The following is a 19,817-nucleotide window of genomic DNA, read 5'->3' on the forward strand; positions in this document are numbered from 1 at the left end:
TATACATAATAATGTTCTCATTATTCTTCGGAGCAAACCCCACCCACTTCTCTGACTCAGGACTGGCACTCTAAGAGTGCCTTTGCACACGAAGAATACCAATTCTGCCACCACAGCAAAAAGACTCCTCTCTAGGACCCATGCAGGAGTGGAGGGAGGAGACTAGAGCCCTCACCCCAAGATGTGACACCTGCCTGAACCCCAGGCTTCTTGAAATTACTACTTCCTCAATTCTACCCCCAGCCTCTAGGAGGTAACAGAAAAGGATTCCCTTCCCCACCCCTTGGTCCAGGGTTCCTGGCTAAGAACCTGGGAGATCTTAACAGACCTCCCTGTTAAGTATGGGGATGGGGGTCCCAGAGTTCAAGAGAAACAGAGATGTGACACTCACCCCTGTGGGGCACCTTCCCATTCTTTTGTTCTCATCTTCCAGAAGAAGGAAGAAGCAGCCCCTTCCTCTCCTCTCTCTCTCTCCTCATGACCCTAGCCTTCTGCCTCCTGCCTCACTTCTCCTGTGACTAAAAACCACCTGTTCTCTTTGCCTCCTTCCAAGATGACCAGGCTGAACCTTCAGCACTTTGCCCCCTTGCAGGCTCCTCAGAAAACAAAGCAGTCTTTTCTCCCCCAGGGCCTAAGGAAAGTGGGTTGAGGGAACAGCCTGAGCCCCATCTGTCTTCATCTGGAAATGGGGCACAGGGCCGACAGTCACAAGGCAGTAACCCTGGATTCTCTCTCCTCAGGGACCTCAGTCATCCGTGTGACAGCCGTTGATGCAGATGACCCCACCGTGGCAGACCACGCCAGTGTCATGTACCAAATCCTGAAGGGAGAAGAATATTTTGCTATTGACGGTTCTGGTGTGTGTCACTAACCCTCCTGGGCAGGCGCTGGCTTGGAGCCGGGCAGGGACAGATATTCAAGGTGCAGGCACTGAGGGAAGTCCAGTCTGACAGGTGTCAGCTACCATCCAACCACACGATCCCATGGAAATGGTTCTTATACACATGAAAACAAGGTGGCTGGTGAGGGGAGAAGGAAGCAGACAGCTGCCAAGACATGGACTCCAGTCCAGGGAACAAAATCAGGACCCAAGCAGTGACCCAAGAGGCAGAAGAGAATGCTGGTTAGCAGCTCTGGGTGTAGAGTCGGACAGATCTAGTCTCCAAACCCAGTTCTGCTACTCACTCCCTCTAACAACCTGAGGCAAGTCAACTAGCCTCTGCGAGCCTTAGTTCTCTCACCCTGAAAACAGGAAAATGTACGTTCGTTTTGCATAGCAGCTGTGAAGTTTGAATTACATAATGTATACAGAAGACATGGCCCGCAGTAATTATCCACTCAGTGTGACTTCACAAAAACTGTAAGGACAGAGTCTGGGGAGCGAGACAGAAGTCCAGGTGGTCAGACCTGGGACACACTGTCTTTCAGGGGGGTGGCAGGTGCAAAGTACAGGTACCACCACAACCAATGATGTGCCAAGGCAGGCATCGCTAATGAGTCCCAGCACTCTCTCCACGCTGAGCCCGGATGTGGCCTCGCACTCTTTCTCAACACCATGCTCCCAGCAGCCAGGACCAATCTTGGACCAAACCGTTTGGGCAGCTTTGGTCTAGCAGTGCAGGGTGTGAAGGTGGGTGGTGGCTGGCCGGTGGTTCTCAGCTCTGGCTGCACAGTGGAATCACCTGGGGAGCCTTTAAGTCACATGTTAAGTCACCTTATTTGCATCAGCTTTTACGTTAACTCTGGATAGGGCCCAGGCACCAGTATGTTCTAAAAGCCCTCCAAGTAACATGGCTCCTGCTGGACACTTTTTGCAGGACTCATTTTCACTACAACCAAAAACTTGGACCGAGAGACGAAGGCCAAGTATGAGATCGTGGTGGAAGCACGAGATGCCCAGGGACTCCGAGGGGACTCAGGCACAGCTACGGTGCTGGTCACTCTGCAGGACATCAATGACAATTTCCCCATCTTCACCCAAAGTGAGCTCCTCCTCCAGGGCCCTGGGGAGGATGGGGGTTGGGATACTCCAGACTCAGTGGCCTGAGGGATCTTGTGGAGAAGCCCAGAGTCCCTCTACCTCTCCCTAAAGCCCAGAAAAGTCATTTTGGTGCAAGGAGGGGGTCTTCTCCCCATCCCTGCACACATTCCCAAGGCTTTCCAAATACCACCTGCCATGGTGCCTTCACAGGCCACAGGGAAATCGCACTCCCTGCTGTGTGCCACCACTTTGCCCAGATAGGAACAGTTTCACCCAGTTTCTATGGGCTCGGAAAAATCCAGGCCCTAGCTAGAAAATCCCTGTGAGCTGGTGAACAGGGATACAGCAAAGTTCCATATCCAGAGCTGAGGCTGAGCCCTGAGCCCACACACAGACTGCTTCTCTCCCCACAAAAAAATGTCTGACAAGAGTTTTTCACACGCCCCGGTTAAGGGTGGGAAGGAAAGTCAGACGGTTCATCACTTGTACCCTCTGATGCTGAGGTGTAATTCAGAGGCTCAGCCATCCCAATGACGGTGGCCTCACTCTATGTGGCAGAAGCTCCCTCACAGCAGGACTTGTCTCTCTTGTCAAATGATAGGTTCCCTAGCAAAAGACCCAGCATACGGTAGGTGTTCAATAACTATTTGTTAAATGGACGGAGGGATGGAAGGATAGATGGAGCAGAATCTCTTTGCCTTGAGACCCAAAATTCCTGCAGTGGTATTACTACTACTACTACTATTATTGTTATTATTACTATTATTATTATTATTATTTTGTCATGCTGATTTCCTGTATAAAAATGCATTAGGATAGCATGAGGGACAATCACCTTGTCTATCTCATTAATCCAATGCCCTCGGGGGCACCTTATTTGCATCAGCCAAGTACACATTTGCGGTGCCTGAAGACATCCGTGTGGGCAGCTCCTTGGGCTCTCTGTTTGTTGAGGACCCAGATGAGCCCCAGAACCGGATGACCAAGTACAGCATCGTGCAAGGCGAATACAGGGATACCTTCACCATCGAGACGGACCCCAACCACAACGAGGGAATCATCAAGCCCATGAAGGTTTGTAGGCATGCAGCAACGACATCAGATGTGGGGCTTAGGGCTCCTGGCATTTTCAGGACTCACCCAGGGGCTGCTCCAAGGTCAGAAGCCATTGAAGGTGCACATTCTGGGTCAGCTTAGAGCTGGCCACGTGCTCATGAGCTTGTGACCCTGGAGCTGGGAAAGGGAAGCCAGGAGAGAAGGGTCAGTGCCTTAGGCTGAGTTATCCCAGAAGCAGACCTTAAAGCAAGGATTTGAGTGTAAATAATTTACTTGGGAAGTGATCCCAGGAAGTCTCAGGAGCAGTGACACATAAGAAAAAGAATACAGGGGCGCCTGGATGGCTCAGTTGGTTGAGCACCTGACTCTTAATTTCTGCTCAGGTCATGATCTCATCACTCATGAGATCAAGCCCCACATGGGGCTCTACACTTGCAGTGCAGAGCCTGCTTGGGATTCTCACTCTCACTTTTGCTCTCCTCTCTGTCCCTCCCCTATTCGTTCTCTCTCTCAAAATAAATAAATAAGCTTTAAAAAAAAGGGGGGGGAATGATACAGGTTCCTTAACTGTCAGGTTAATAGTGCAGGCAAGTGGGGCACAGTCCCACTGGTAACACCCAGGGCACAGTGTGAAATATGCCTCAGAGTTGCAGGGGCTGAGAGTGAGGGAGCTGCAGGGTCATGTGAGGGCCCCAGAGGGTGTTCACTCTCACACTTTCTGGCCTGCCCTGGGCACCCACCAAAGTAGAGCCCTGGTAGTGATACAGGCGCTTGGAGCAGACAGCCACAGCATATAAGGAAGCAGGGAGTACTACAGGGGTGGGGGTGGGAGTGGCTACTGGCAGTGGCTGCTGCATACAGACAGAGCAGTCAGGCCAACTAAATCTGGAAGAGGAGGAAAGAGACATAAAATGCCTCTAGAATGGTCATGCAGAGGACTGGGGGCCCTGGGCCAGCGATGACCCACCTCAAATGGGACATTCTAGAACCCCTCTGCCTGAGCTGGGCCATTCCTGCAGCAGAACTCTCCTGAGGCTATCCCCGATCCGGCCCCGCACCGGGGACCAGAGGCACCTAGGTGAGTCCCATGGCCTCCACGGCACCAAAGCTGTCCGAAAGCGAGGCAGACAAGCATAGATGAACAGGGTAGCCGCATGTAAGTGCTACAGCAACCCACGCAAGGAGCAATTACCTGTGTCAGGGAGGCAAGATGGGTTCTGAGAAGACATTTGGCCTCTTGAGTAGGGACTGTGAAGTGGGCAAAGGCAGGAGAAGCATCTTGAGCGAAACCACAAAGAAAAGGCACATACTTAAGGACCTGTGGCTAGAACTAGTAGTTGTGATCTCCTAGAGAGCAGGACTGTGGCTCGCCCACTGTGTGGCCTCAATGCTCAGAACAGGGCCAGTCACAGAGTTAGGGCTGGGGGTGCCCTAAGGTTGTCGAGATGCAGTGGAGGGAAGCTGAGGACAGACAGAGAGCCCTAGCCACTCTCTTGATGACCATGGAAACATCACTTCCCCCATCCATGAAACTGGTGTCATCCCAGTGCAACCTTGCAAGGTTGCCGTGAAGACCACATGTCACGTGCTTGGCTCAGAGCAGGCGTTCACTGCACTTTTCCCTTCCACAGCCCCTGGACTATGAATACATTCAGCAATACATCTTCACCATCGAGGCCACGGATCCCACCATCAACCTCCACCACCTAAGCAGCGCCTCCGCCAGAAAAACTGCCCGAGTCATCATCAACGTCACAGATGTGGATGAGCCCCCCAGCTTCCAGCAGCCCTTCTACCACTTCCAGCTGTGGGAGAACCAGAAGAAACCTCTGATCGGCTCAGTGAGGGCCAAAGACCCCGACGCAGCTCGGCGGAGCATTGGGTAAGGGGGTAGAGGGTGTAAGGAAAATGATGATCACGATGATCCTGGCATCTGTGGGATTGACAATAGGGCCCGGATGGGGAGAATGGCTTCTGGCACACACACGGGCCGTGACAGAGGCAGGACTAGAAGCCCGAGCTCTTCCACTGACCCCCATGACCAGGCGGGACCCTGTCTTGCCCAGGCACCTCTGCCCAGCTCAGTCCTGGCCATCAGAGCTGTCCGCTGGCTGCGCTACCTTGGAGGGGCTATTCTTTGGAATAACTGGCTCTCACAGGTCCATCTAGGGAGATCTGATGGTCAAGAGGGTAACCAACTAGATGACATCTGTGAACATGTTTTATGAAGTTTGTCTTCCCAAAACCAAAAAGGAAAAAGTGTTCATTTCACACAGTAAAACAACACAAAGATCTGCAAAGAAAACATCAGTAACCCCCACTTCCAGGTAACACTCATGTTTGTGGCTTGATGCTGTTCCGTCACCCCTCTTCTTCATGCCCACACAAACATCCACTTATGTTTACAGTAGATTTGATGGTTGCCTGTCTGTCTGTCTGTCTGTCTGTCTCTTTGTTCGGGAGTTTTGATTGTTTTCAAAATTTTGGGGGTCATACCATGCCCATTTCATCACCACCTGTTCTTCATCTCCACTAGACTCCCAGCCTCTACCCTCTGGGACCAAAAATATGGTTCTAACCCATGCATTCTAGAGCCATGTAACATTTGATTTTAACACAGTCTCATTTTATTCCAGAGGGCTAGCCAATTGTGGCAGCACCATTTATTAAATAAGTCATCACTTTCCCACCTTTGTTATGCACCTGAACCCATTTCTGAATCCTCTGTTCTAGCCACTGTTCTGTGGCAAAGCCATTCTGTTTTATTGTAGCAGCTTTACAAAAACCTAGTAGATACAAGCCAAGTCCCTCCCTCATTGCTTTTCTACTTCCTGTAACTTTTATGTGTTCTCAAACATTCACTCTTTCACATGAACTATAACATTAATTTATCTGTTGCTTAAAAAACATTGGAATTCTTTTTTTTTAATTGTTTTAATGTTTATTTATTTTTGAGAGAGAGAGAGACAGACAGTGTGAGTGGGGGAGGAGCAGAGAGAGAGGGAGACACAGAATCTGAAGCAGGCTCCAGGCTCTGAGCTGTCATGAGACAGAGCCTGACATGGAGCTTGAACCCACAAACAGTGAGATCATGACCTGAGCCAAAATCGGACACTTAACCGACTGAGCCACCCAGGCACCCCAAAAACATTGGAATTCTAAGGAGAATTGTTCTATATCAATTTTGGGAGAATTAATGTGTCTAAGAAATCAGGTCTTCTTACTAAGGTAAAAAAAATATGTCCCCAAAAATGGAGATTTGGGCCACACTGCACAAGTTTTGGGACTACTGTTTTCATAGCCACACTATTCTAAATAAGCTATAATGATAGTTTTTATTTATTTATTGAGCCAAGAATTTATTTTTTTTAAGTGTATTTATTTATTCAGAGAGAGAGGGAGAGCACAAGCAGGGGAGGGACAGAGAAAGAGAGAGAGAGAGAGAGAGAGAGAGAGAGAGAGAGAGAATCTCAAGTAAGCTCTGCACTGACAGTGCATAGCCCAATGTGGGGCTCAAACTCACGAACCTGTGAGATCATAACCTGAGCCAAGATCAAGAGCTGGACACTGAACCGAATGAGCCACCCAGGCACTCTGATCCAAGAATTTATTTAAGAGATTGATTTGATTTTTTTCTTTTCATTTACAAGTGGTAGGGTATTTTTTGTTTTTGCCTTAACTTGCTCTGTGATATAATGCAACTGTATTTGCATCCATTTTTTCTAGAATATTTAAGATTTTGCTTTATAAATTTCCATTTTTCTGTTTATAAAGGTTCATAACTATTTTACCTTCATTACAACTTATAACTTTTATCCTTATGAAATTACCCAACTTGTTCTGCTAAATACTTTGCCTTCGGTTCCACGTTGCCTGATGTTAAGTTTGCCAGTCCTGTTTTCATTTTAGTCTTTGCCTGATAGAAGTCTTCCAACCTTTACTTTTAACTTTTCTAACTTCTGCTTTTCACTTGGCATTAAGTTATCTCTCAAAATTAGAATGTAATTGGCTTTGCTTTTTAATCTAAACTGAGATGCTTTGGGTTTAACTTATTTACATTTGTCATCAAAAATCATAGGTTTGGGGACGCGTGGGTGGCTCAGTTGGTTAATCGCCATAAACCAACTCAGTTGGTTAATCGCTCCGGCCATTACCTTGTGGTTCCTGGGTTCAAACCCCACATCGGGTTCTGTGCTGAGAGCTCAGAGCCTGGAGCCTGCTTCAGACTCTGTGTCTCCCTCTCTCTCTGCCCCTCCCTCACTCACATTCTCTCTCAAAATAAAATAAACAGTTTTAAAAAATGATAGGTTTGAGCTTCCTGTTTTAAACCCTGTTACACATTTCTCATTTCTCAAACTTAATGGCTTTTTCCTTTCCTCCCATATATGCTACGGTCTTTTTTTTTTTTCCTTTTTTTTCTCCTAGAGATTGTAATGTGATACATCCATTTTTACTTCTCCCAGTGAAACTTACTTCTACCTGTAAAATTAAAAGTGTTTTCCTGGACATTTTCTACTTTGAAATCAATCTTTCTCTCTCTCTCTCTCTCTCTCTCTCTCTCTCTCTCTCTCACACACACACACACACACACACACACACACACACACACGATTGCTTTCCTATGTACCATAAAGAAATCAATCATTTCATTTAATTCTTCTGAAAGCAGGCTTTTTTTGGTGGGGGATGGCGGGGATTAGCAGAGAGAGAGGGAGAAAGAGAATCTCAAGCAGGCTCAGCACTGTCAGCACAGAGACTGATGCAGGGCTCAAACCCACAAACCATGAGATCATGACCTGAGCCAAAATCAAGAGTCAGACACTTAACTGACTGAGCTACCCGGGTACCCCATCAGGCTTTTATTTTATAATGAGACATTTCTTAGTTAGATGAAATTAAGTTTTCATAAAAATTTTTCAAGACCCTATTTCTGTGCATGATATACTTCCTGAGTTCTTGTATACTTACAAATACCTTAGTTCTTTTGCCTTATGTTAATAATACCAGATATGCTCCTATAATTTTCAGTCTATAGACACTTCCTTTAAAAATACTATCAATGTGTTCTAGAATTTAATTTTGTGGGGATATCTGAGATAAGTCTGATTTTCTTCACAAGAACATATTTTTCTGTCTGAACTCTGTTTAGTTCCTTCATATAGCCTTAAAACTCAAAAGTGTCATCAGGATATACATAAACATTGATCTCTTTTAGAAATTATGCCTCATATTAATGACCTCTTTTAATCTTTTAATCTTAGATTTGTGTCTTTCTTTAGATCAGGAATGTGTTCTCTTATTATATCTTTTGTTGCTACTTCTGTTCTATTTGTTCTGGAATTTTCCTAAGTAGTAGCAAATATATACTATATATATATATATATATATATATATATATATATATCATTTCTTCATACCTTTTTATTGATTTCTCGAAGAACTTTTCAATTTTTTACTTCATAAATTTAATTTCTTTTCAATCATTTTCTATCTATTCCAGCTCCTTTTTTACTTCTTCCTGGCTCTTGCCCAACCACCTTTTCATTAATGACAAAAACCAACCCCAGCTCTGGTGCACCTGATTAAAACTCCTCCTGCCACAGCTCTCAGAGTGCCACTGATGGAGTCTCAAGGCACCACCTCCAGCCCAGTCAGGGCAGCACTGCTAAAATCGAAGGGGTTATCTCACCTCCCTGATTCCCTCTAGGTGGTGGAACACAATGAGCAGTGAGAGGAGGATGGAAAGGACACAAGGGTTAGACCATGAGGGGTCTCCCCAGCAAAGAACAACAGAAAGTCATGAATTTCTCTCCCCTGGCAGATACTCCATCCGCACGACCAGTGACAAGGGCCAGTTCTTCCGAATAACCAAACAAGGGGACATTTACAATGAGAAAGAACTGGACAGAGAAGTCTACCCCTGGTATAACCTGACAGTGGAGGCCAAAGAACTGGATTCCAGCGGTGAGTGGTCCCAGATGCTAGGGGACCTGGGCTTTTCTCCTTTCCCTCATTCCTTCAAAATGGGCATAATCTGTCATTTTGGGGCTCTGGGGGTATCATAAGCTCCCGCTGAAGCACTACTTGGCTGGGATACTATAGAGCCTCTATCCCCAAGGTGTAGATGGACCAGCAGCACCCACATCACCAGCAACCTGGTTGGAAGGGTAGAATCTTGGGCAACCCCCAGACCGAATCAGAACCTCTTGCACATTACAGCTGAAGAAGCACTGTCATAAAAGAGCCTGCTAGATGTCCCTGTGATGAGAATCACCTAAGGCACCTTTTAAACACAGAGCCTTTCCTAGAGGATCACTGGTCCAGTGATCCAGAAATGGGGCCAAGGAATGTGTATCGAACAAGTACCACATGATTCTTATTATCATGGATGTTTGGAAAAGACTGTTTGGGGGGAAAGAAGGGGGACAATTTATATGCCAGTCAGTGGGTTGAATTCAAAATCTGAAGCAGCTTCCAACTTCAAGATTATTAGGTTCTCCAGATTAGTGTAACTTTTGCCAGAGGGAAAGGCAAGTGTTGGGATTTAAAAATTTTTTTTAATGTTTTATTTTATTTTTGAGACAGAGAGAGACAGAGAATGGATGGGGGAAGGTCAGAAAGAGAGGGAGACACAGAATCTGAAGCAGGGTCCAGGCTCTGAGCTGTCAGCATAGAGCCCGACACGGGGCTCGAATTCACAGACCGTGAGGTCATGACCTGACCCGAATTTGGAAGCTCAACCAACTGAGCCACCCAGCCACCCCAAGTGTTGGGATTTTATATCCTTTACTTACATGAGAAAAATCACAGCTCCAGGAGATAGATTAATATCCTCACCTTACCCAGGAGACCACCAGGGCCTGGGCGGGGGCGGTGACTTGACCAAGGCCCCACTGGTGCTACCCTAGAGTGTCCCCTGCCTCCTTCTGGGCTTCCCAGACTTGGTCATCACCCCTGCCATGGCACACAAGCTCCAACTGTGATGGACTCGTGCAGGTTTTCCAGATCAGTCTTTACCCCTTTCTTCCCCATCTAATCTCATTCGCACATTTTTAAACGTTAAAGTAATGGTTTGTTGTTCATTTTAAAATATGGGATGGGGCACCTGGATGGCTCAGTCAGTTAAGCGTCTGACTTCGGCTCAGGTCATGATCTCTCAGTCGGTGAGTTCAAGCCCCATGTCAGGCTCTATGCTGACAGTTCAGAGCCTAGAGCCTGCTTTGGATTCTGTGTCTCCCTCTCTCTCTGCACCCCCCACCCCACTGCTAGCATTCTGCCTCTCTCTCCCTTAAAAAATAAATAAACATTAAAAAATGTTTTAAATATGGGAAAAACTGAAAAGAAGAAAATCATTCCCCTATAACCCCACCATACAGAGCTAATTACTGTTGACACTTCAGTGTACTTTCTCTGGTCTTTTTTTCTCTATACATATTTTCATGTAAGTGAGACCATAATATTTATATAAAAAACATATACTGCATTTTTACTTAGCCTTATTTCACAGCCATTTTCATATAATACTAAAATATCTTTATTACATTTTTAAATGTAATTTACATGGGCATTGTAAATAGCCACATGTTCCATTCTTTGAAAGTGGTTTAATATGTTAACCCCAACTCACTTAGGTTGTTTACCTTTTAAGTATTTTGTAATAAATTAATTTTATTTATTTAAATAAATTATATTTGTTTAATTTAATTTAATTAAAACTTTCTTTAATTTGCTTGCATTGTTTACCTTCTTGATTCTTACAAGTAACTGTTTAGTAAAAATCCCTGTGCATGAAGCTTGACACCCTTCCCTTCCTCTCCCAGCCCTTTCATCCAGAACACCAACCCTGGCCTCTCTTCCAGAGGTCCATAGCCCCCTCTTCCTGCAAAAAGGGCACCCCTCCAGGACTCCCCATCCACATACTTTCTACCCCTGGGACTGGCATCAATCTGAGTCAATGGCAGTCAGGAGCCCTTTCTCCCTGCAGGGTACTCCACAGGCAAAGAATCCATTGTCCAAGTCCACATTGAAGTTATGGATGAAAATGACAACGCTCCAGAGTTCGCCCAGCCCTACGAGCCCAGAGTGTGTGAGAATGCTGCCCAGGGCAAGGTGAGTCCGGCTCAGCTGGGAGGGCGAGGCACGCTCACTGAAGATGGGCTGAGAGGCAGCACCTCCCACCCACGGTCAGCTGGCATTTCACTGAGCTTAATGTAACCTGCACAACAGCCTTGAGGAAAGGTGATGTTATCCCCACTTTATAGACGGAGAAACTGAGGCTCAGGGAGAACGTATGAAGAATACACTGGTGGGGAGGTTGGTCCAAAGGGTGGCTTTGTGGAGACTATTTAGGTTAGTGTTGCAGAAAAGATGCAGCCACGGTCAGATCTGATACCAAAGTCACCATCACTGATCCCCCAGCCACCCCAACACCACCACTGACTGTCCCGCATTTTCCACATTCCAGCTGGTCGTGCAAATCTCGGCAATAGATAAGGACATAACGCCACGAGATGTGAAATTCAAATTCTCTCTGAGCACTGAGGACAGCAACTTCACCCTGACAGATAATCACGGTATGCATCAAAGTAGTCAGCTTGGCTACTGGCAAGGGCAGGGGCACAGTTATTTGAGTCTTGAAGCACCAGGGTCAAGAACCAAGCCAACCAAGTGGGGGCAAGCCCTCACTGGGGTCTTCAAGTTACAGGATATTTTGTACAACTCCTTACGGGGCTGTGCAATGATCAGAGCTAATCTGGCCAAACTGCCAAGTCCACATTCTCCATAAGATGCTCAGGTCAGCAAGGAATATAGAATAGATATGGGGTGCAGACGCTTGCTCAGTTCACGATCTAGCCAGTGGAGTCCTTCCCACACTGGATCTCTATGCTCAGCACAGCTGCAAATTCTCTATGAATTCTGAGGTCACTACCAAAGAGTCAAAACTGGAAACGTGAAATCCAAATGCCAAGAATACAGTGAACTTTGTCTTATTTCAGCTACAATGACTACTTACCACCAGGTGGCCCCAGGACAGGATCTGGTCCACTCCTCACAGCCCAGAGTCTGTGATATCAGCAGTGCCAGTCAGAGCTTCTGATGGGCATACGCTTACAAGAGTGACAATGCTGAGCTGACTGAATTCCAGGCAAAAGTAGGCATGCTTCCGTGGCCTCAGTGGCTTCCTGAGGAAAACAGAAAATCCCTCTTGGGTCTAATAGAGCAATCCTTCACCCAGCACAGAGTAGCGTTCCTGCCTTTCTCTGATGGCAAAACTGTGGCGGATGAGGATTCATTCCTGTATAGAAGAGCCAGTGCCACCTGTGAGGAAGGTCAGGGTCCCTGAAGGCGGAAGGCAGACCCAGGGGATCAGCCACAGACTCATCCTTAAGGAGCCATTCTTAGAGAAAAAGTGGCCACGATGTGTTGACGGTCAATTACAAACCATTCAAACTGTCTTTAGTAGTAAACAATGTGGCAAAAATACTTGTCACCCCACCCCCCATCTCCACCTCAATCCCACCTCAGAGGGGGTCTGCATTGGGATAGAAAACTTAAGTGCCACCCCAAAGACACCCCATGTACAACCAGGAGGGAAGCCTGTTGGTGCCAGATTCACTTCTAGCATGAATGTCCTGTTATGATATTAAGTGAATGTAGTGAGAAATCTCTAATTTCTCTCAAAGTATCAACGGCCATATAGCTATTATTTTTAATTATAATAGACATGGTTACTTAATAGCAAAATGTAATCAGCTTTCATTTGAAATCTAAAAGACAGACCCCTTTGCTTTGGGAGCTGACCCAAAGGGAGTCAGCTTCCTGAGGGAGCTGACCCTGCAGGGCTAGATAAATCCTGGAGCAGGGAATCCCTAGACCCTCCGGCCACCAGCATCATAACCTCCCAGAAGCCTACAAAAGGCAGATTATCTGGCGTCTGATAATGAAATGTGGTTGTGGGAGATGGGGGGAGGGGTAGGAAAATGGCAGCAAAGGGGGAACAGGGCTCTGAAAATCTGTTTAAAAAGCTCCCTGGGGGATTCTTCAGTACATGGAACCACTGACCGAAGCTGGGAGGGGCAGCCAATATTTGGGCCAAAGTGTATGTGCAGTTCCAGCCTGCCTAGGACATCCTCAGTTACTGTGTCATCATTCCTTTGGTGCCCCAGGGAACATGTGCATTGTTTTCACTTTCTAATGGATTTTCAGGAATAGCAGAAACAGCCTTCAAAGTTAGCCCAGTGCTGAAAGACTTTGAAAAACTTTATTTTTCTCCATTGTCAAAGCTTGCAAAAATGCATTAATTGAGCCAAAAGAGAACCACCTGTTATTGCAGTAGGGTTAGGAAAGAGGAGGTGGGGGTCAGACGTATCAGTTGCCCACAGAAACAGAAGGCAAGGACTTTACATTTTGGCCAAGCCATTCTTTTTTTTTTTTTTAATTCTTTTTTAACATTTATTTATTTCTGAGACACAGAGAGAGACAGAGCATGAGCATGGGAGGGGCAGAGAGAGAGGGACACACAGAACTCGAAGCAGGCTCCAAGCTGTCAACACAGAGCCTGATGCGGGGCTCGAACTCACAAACTGTGAGTTCGTGACCTGAGCCAAAGTCAGATGCTTAACCAACTGAGCCACCCAGGCGCCCCCTGGGCAAGCCATTCTTAAAGGCTATGTCAAGGCAGCTGCCCAAAATATCCCCTCTCTGGAGGAACAGACCTGCACTCAAATGGCTGAAACATGAGGCAGGGGATACAAAGGGCAGAGAAGCAGACTGCATGCACATGGGCTGGTGCAGTCGCGGAGGGTCCCCTGGAGGAGGCAAGCCACATCATCAGTGTGCACGAGGGGACAGGCACTCTGGAAGCCAGAGCCTGACTCTGCAGCCCCGGTATTTCCAGATAACACGGCCAACATCACAGTCAAGTACGGACAGTTTGACCGGGAGCGTGCCAAGGTCCACTATCTGCCTGTGCTCATCTCAGACAACGGGAGGCCGAGCCTCACAGGCACCAGCACACTGGTCGTGACTGTCTGCAAGTGCAACGAGCATGGCGAGTTCACCTACTGTGAGGAGGTGGCTGCCCAGGCAGGTGTCAGCATCCAGGCGCTGGTGGCCATCTTCCTCTGCATCCTCACCATCACAGGTCAGTGCCTAAGATGGGGGAGGGAACGATGGTGGGGAGCGCTTCACAGGAGGAGGAAGAGACTGGGGATTCAGGCGCAAGCCTGCTTCCAGCCCGTATCCCACCCTGGGCCTCAGGGTTCCGTAGCAGGACAGAGGAATAAAAGCTCTAGCTCCCTGGATGCCAAAAGGTGGGGGTAGATGTGGGGGGAAAGGGAGAGTTCAAGGCCTTTCACTTACTTTAAAATACCTCATATATGACATCCATTCATTCGTTCATTCAATTTATACGTTTTGAGCACTTACAGCATTCTAGGCACTGTTCTAGGCATTTATTTCCATGACACCTATTTTGGAAAAAAAATCCTCTTTGGGGGGAAAAAAATAGAAAATTTAAAAAATTCCAGCTTAGATAGCCGCTAGTGGCTTCCTTTCCTTTTTTAGGATTCCTCCAGGCTTGATATCTTTTTTTTTTTTTTTTTTTTTTTTTTTCTTGTTTGGGCCTCAGAAATTTTAGGAGCATTTTAGGCCTTGCCTTGGTTTGGGTTACTCAGGAAGCAGACCCTGGGACAAGGACTGGCATACAAGTGGTCTATTTGGGAAGTGCTCCCAGGAAGCCCTAGAAGGAAGAGAGGGGAGTGAAACAGGGAAGGGAGGCAGCTGATGAAGGAAGCATTGTCTCGCAAGTTACTAGGGAGGGTCACTGGCGCATCCCTGTCACTGGGGATGGAGAAGCAGTGAGGCACTGTCAGCAAGAGTTTATCCACCAGTTCCCCTCAGCTGACGGTGGGGGGTTCCTCCCAGTGGAATACATTCTCCTGCACCAGCCCTGAGATGGGGCAGGGGCCGGCCCTCTGGAGGAAAGTTAGAGATCTCCCTTTCACTGAAATGATAGGCCCTGGGGGTGAGGTGGGGTTCCCACGTTATCTCCTCCAGGCTTTTCCTGCCAGTGGCTCTCCTTAGAGGCCCCCTGGGTGTGCCACCTTCCTGAGGCTTCTCTGGCAAAGAGTCTAGACTCAGAACCCCTTTTAATAATAATTAGTAATAATAACAACAATGACATCACCACCACACGTAGAATACACTTAATCTCACAACTACCTTGCCAAATACAAACAAAGCAGGAAAGTCACCACTTTCATCTTATAGACAAGGAAACTAGAGCTCAGACAGGGTGTCCCAGCTTCTCTTACGTACGTAACAGTTTGTTAAGTAACTCAAGGCCAGAAGGACAGAGTCTGGGGGATGCTCTGGCCTAATTTTAGGAGCTCTCTGTGCCACATGGACCACCTATCCTCAGGGGTTGGTGACTCTCACAGTCACACCCCTCAGAGCTCTGAGCAGGGTCAATATCTACACCACCGCCCAACCACGGGACCCCAGGCAAGCCACTCGGCCTCCCTGAGGTCAGTTTGCTTAAGGGTAAAATGGGGAGAATAATACCTGCCCTGAGTGAAATAACACGAGAACGTGGCCAGTATGGAGCCAGCACATATCCAATAGGTGCCCAACAACAGCTGCCGTGAGAGCCATGGGCAGCACGCAGCAGCACGGCCATCAACAAAACAATGGTTCGGAATCTCCGCACTCCGAATTTCAACTCCATTCCCTTCCCCGTTTCTTCTCCAACCTATGACCTCCCCACCTTTGCACACAACATAGAAGGATTTGCCACAGTGGTAGGGGCAGACAGGAAATGTGGACGTAGGTAGATGGGGTTGAGACTGGCAGGAGAGAATGAACTTAAGGGAGTCCCACTCTGTTCCTCTTCCCCCACCTCCACCAGTGGCTATGACAGCCAGTCAGGACCAAATCCCCAGGGAAGGAGGGTCTGTCCCAAGGGGGTGGGAGGCACGACTCTGACCCACGGAGGGCGGAGGTTGCGGGGGGGGGGGAGCGGGGCGGGTACCCACAAGGTGTCTAGACCAAACCAACCTCCGCCTTGGCCCAGGTGTCGCTGGGATGCTGGGCTGGCCCGGGAATTTCCAGGGAGGAGGGGAGGACGCAGGTGAGCCCCACAGGGCCAGGTGGGCCGGGTCTGACTAGCTCTGGCTCGCTGCAGTGATCACCCTCCTCATCTTCCTGCGGCGGCGGCTCCGGAAGCAGGCCCGCGCCCACGGCAAGAGCGTGCCTGAGATCCACGAGCAGCTGGTCACCTATGACGAGGAGGGCGGAGGCGAGATGGACACCACCAGCTACGACGTGTCGGTGCTCAACTCGGTGCGGCAGGGCGGGGCCAAGCCCCCGCGGCCCGCGCTGGAGGCGCGGCCGTCCGTCTACGCGCAGGTGCAGAAGCCTCCGCGGCACGGCGCGGTGCACGGCGGGCCGGGGGAGATGGCCGCCATGATCGAGGTGAAGAAGGACGAGGCCGACCACGACGGCGCAGGCCCGCCCTACGACACGCTGCACATCTACGGCTACGAGGGCTCCGAGTCCATCGCCGAGTCCCTCAGCTCTCTGGGCACCGATTCATCCGACTCGGACGTCGATTACGACTTCCTCAACGACTGGGGCCCCAGGTTCAAGATGCTGGCGGAGCTGTACCGCTCAGACCCCCAGGTGGAGCTGGTGTACTAGGGAGACGTGGGCCTCCAGGTCTGGGGACCCAAACCTCTGCAGCGCGGGCCAGTCGGACAACAGGCACTGAGCCCGCAAATTGTAGCACTGACACCCTAGCCCAGCAGCCCTTCCTCGTGGGTCCCAGAGACTTCACCACCTCGGGTAGCAAACTCCAGGTCCCTGAAATGTCCAGGAACATACTTCAAGTGATAGCTACCCCCTAAACTCTGGAAGATCCAGGCTGGTGTTCTGTCTCGGCTTGGACATCCATAACCCTGTCACCTGGGACCACGGGTCCTACTCAAAGACTTGCTGTGGCTCCTTAAAGCAGCTTATGGTTCAAAAGCCAAGGGGAGATCTTCCCCAACCCCCCCCCTCCCCCGGTAAGGTTGGTGAGATCCTGGTGCCTGTCTGCCTGGAGCAAAGGGCATGGCCTGTGGGGCAAGACTCTCTGCAGCCCAGTGCCACCAGAGACTGGAACCATCCATCATGCCAGCCCTGCTTCAACTTCCTCATGCTCTCCCAAGTCCCCACCACTCCCAGCCTCTCCCCAGGTCTGTCAAGAAGGATGAGTGGGTCCCTTGACAGCTACCAAACGTGGGTCCTGAGGTGACCTCGCTGGCCTACCACACCTGTAACTGCTGTACTGAGCACTGAAAATTCAACCAAAGTCAGGAAAACGGCTTGTTGAACTTTGAAGCAACTGTGAATCCATCCTGGAGGGACAGTGGAGACCAAGTGTGACAGATCATATGCTGAGGGCCACCTGCACACCCACACCCTCGGGAGAGTGCCTGGAGTAGCTGTGACCCCAATTTGAGTCTCATCGACACCCCATCAGTTTTGCCTGGGAAGTGGAGCAGATGTTCCCCAGAGCAGAAGACCTCTCCCCTTATCTTCCTTGCCCAGTCACTCCTTCACGCTCTTTCTCTCTCTCTCCATCTACTCCTTATCTCTTGACTTGAAGGCCCTCAAGATGTGACCCTCAGCAACTCTGGTCAAAGTCCAAACCCAAACATGACTGCACAACAGAACTGTGTCATTTGCCTTTAAGCACCTCGTTTGTTGCCACATCTCAGGAAACCCTGGCAGGGCCTCATCCCTCGGGCACACCCTGCCTTGCCCATGCCCTGTGGTCATCTGTGCATCTCCCACTTTCAGCCAAATCTGGAACATTCCACTGCAAACACACCCTGGGGAAGTGGCATCACTCAACGGGAGAGGGCAGGAAAGGAGGCAAACTCTCCAATTCACGCTTGGTCATGGACTGAGGTTCCCCTCAGGGCAAGGGCCCTCACACTTCAGGAGACTGTAGATAACACTTGACTTTTTTTTTAAACCAATAACTACTATATATATATATATATATATATATATATTTTACTAATAATACTTACATATTTCTAGCTCTCACAAACATATAGAATAAAGGTTTTTGCATAATAAGTGGGTTGCTATTTAGGTTAACAATTTTAATTCAGATTTTTTAGTTGGATGAACAAATTCCTGTAACCTTCTTTTTCCTATCATTGTAGTTATTGCTCTAGTGATAATAACTATATATTGGCCACACTGGTGCATGGGACGTACTGTATTTTTTTATACCTAAATAAAGAAAATTCTTGAAATCCTTTTATTTCTAGAGCTGAATAAGCTCATGTGAAACACATACACACATACACATTATCACCACCACCACCATCATCAAAAAAGGAACCCAGGGTGCAAGGGGATATTTGCAATTAGGATTTCAGAGACACTCACTCTGTATTGCAGCAAAGAATAATAACAGACACCTAATCCAACCCCCTTTCCTCCCAGAGCCCAATGCCTTCACTTGGCGTCTGTACATGCCCCCCAGTCCCACCTCCACCCTACACAGTAGGCAGGGCCTGTGGAAGCTGGAGCTGCCACACCATTTCCATGATGGGGTTAGTGAGAGTCATCAGCAGTGAGGGAGGAAGTCAACCTCTAATTGGCTGATTGACAGGAGTGAACAGGTGGCACTTTATTGGGGGTGTCTGGGCCCAATATTGGGGTCCTGCCTTGAAAACCTCACGATCAAAATGAGAAGAAACGTCCTTGTCAGACTCAGGTCTTGAATTGAGGAAGTGGGGGTTGAAGTTCACTTCATCAAGGCCTCTGCTCCTTGACCCCTACCAGCGGGGATTCCTGGGGATTATTTCTTCCAGGGATGGTATTTTGTAAACTGTGCTCTGGATAAACGCTAGTTCCTGGAGCTCTCAGGGGTCAAGTTGTCCTAATTCCAATTTTGCTCTAACTTCCTTTGTGATTGCCTTTTTGATCCACTGGTTATTTGGAATGCATTATTTAATTTTCACATATTTGTGAATTTTTCAAATTTCCTGATATTATTGATTTCTAATTTCATTCCCTCATGTTAAGAGAACATAATTTTCATGATTTCAGTCCTTATAAATTTATTGAGGCTTGTTTTATGCCTTAACATGTTTCATCCTGTGCAATATTCTGTGCACCTGAGAGGAATGTGTATTCTGCTGCTGGTAGTGGAGTATTCTGTAGCTGTTAGATGTACCAGTTTATAGTGTTGTTCAAGTCTTTTACCCCCTCACTGATCTTCTGTCTAGTTATATATAGTCTATCCATTACTGAAAGTGGGGTGCTGAAATCGCCCAACTATTATTGTTGAGTTGTCTGTTTCTCCCTTCAATTCTGTCAGTTTTTGCTCCATGTATTTTGAGTCTCTATTGTTAGGAATGTAAAGGTTTCTAGTTGTTATATCATCCTGAAGGATTGACGCATTTAGCGTTGTAAAACGTACTTTTGTATCTGGTAACAATTTTTATCAGTCTATTTTGTCTAATATTAGTATAGTCACTCCAGCTCTCTTTGGTTAGTTTACATAGGATATCTTTTTCCATCCTTTTACTTTCAACCAATATGTGTCTTTTAATACAAAGTGTGTCTTCTGTGGACAAAGTATAATTGGATCATGGCAATTTATCCATCTTACCAATCTCTGCTTTTTGGTTGGCATGTTTAATCCTTTACATTTAATGTAATTACTGATAAGGTAGGATATATGCCTGCTATTTCCTTTTTTTTTCTGTCTTACATC

At 47.7% G+C, this 19,817-nt stretch overlaps 1 protein-coding gene and 1 long non-coding RNA gene across 3 annotated transcripts in view; one reads left to right on the plus strand and one right to left on the minus strand.

Moving 5' to 3' along the window:
• Nucleotides 1-18,345, plus strand: part of CDH5 (cadherin 5) — a 33,875-nt gene extending 15,530 nt beyond the window's left edge. For both annotated transcript variants that reach the window (XM_006941565.5, XM_045046162.1), the window contains 9 exons: nt 741-857; nt 1,818-1,982; nt 2,868-3,055; nt 4,669-4,919; nt 8,859-9,001; nt 11,022-11,146; nt 11,502-11,610; nt 13,935-14,180; nt 16,221-18,345. In XM_006941565.5, coding sequence (XP_006941627.3) covers nt 741-857; nt 1,818-1,982; nt 2,868-3,055; nt 4,669-4,919; nt 8,859-9,001; nt 11,022-11,146; nt 11,502-11,610; nt 13,935-14,180; nt 16,221-16,735 — 1,859 coding nt within the window. In that variant the 3' untranslated portion in view covers nt 16,736-18,345. The remainder of the gene's footprint in view (nt 1-740; nt 858-1,817; nt 1,983-2,867; nt 3,056-4,668; nt 4,920-8,858; nt 9,002-11,021; nt 11,147-11,501; nt 11,611-13,934; nt 14,181-16,220) is intronic.
• Nucleotides 1-19,817, minus strand: part of LOC109494907 — an 801,993-nt gene that overhangs the window by 718,616 nt on the left and 63,560 nt on the right. Inside the window, exon 10 of the long non-coding RNA XR_006590427.1 lies at nt 12,051-12,219. This is a non-coding gene — a long non-coding RNA (uncharacterized LOC109494907). The remainder of the gene's footprint in view (nt 1-12,050; nt 12,220-19,817) is intronic.

The sequence above is a fragment of the Felis catus genome, chromosome E2, assembly GCF_018350175.1.
Source record: "Felis catus isolate Fca126 chromosome E2, F.catus_Fca126_mat1.0, whole genome shotgun sequence".
In the NCBI taxonomy this organism is placed as follows: domain Eukaryota; kingdom Metazoa; phylum Chordata; class Mammalia; order Carnivora; family Felidae; genus Felis; species Felis catus.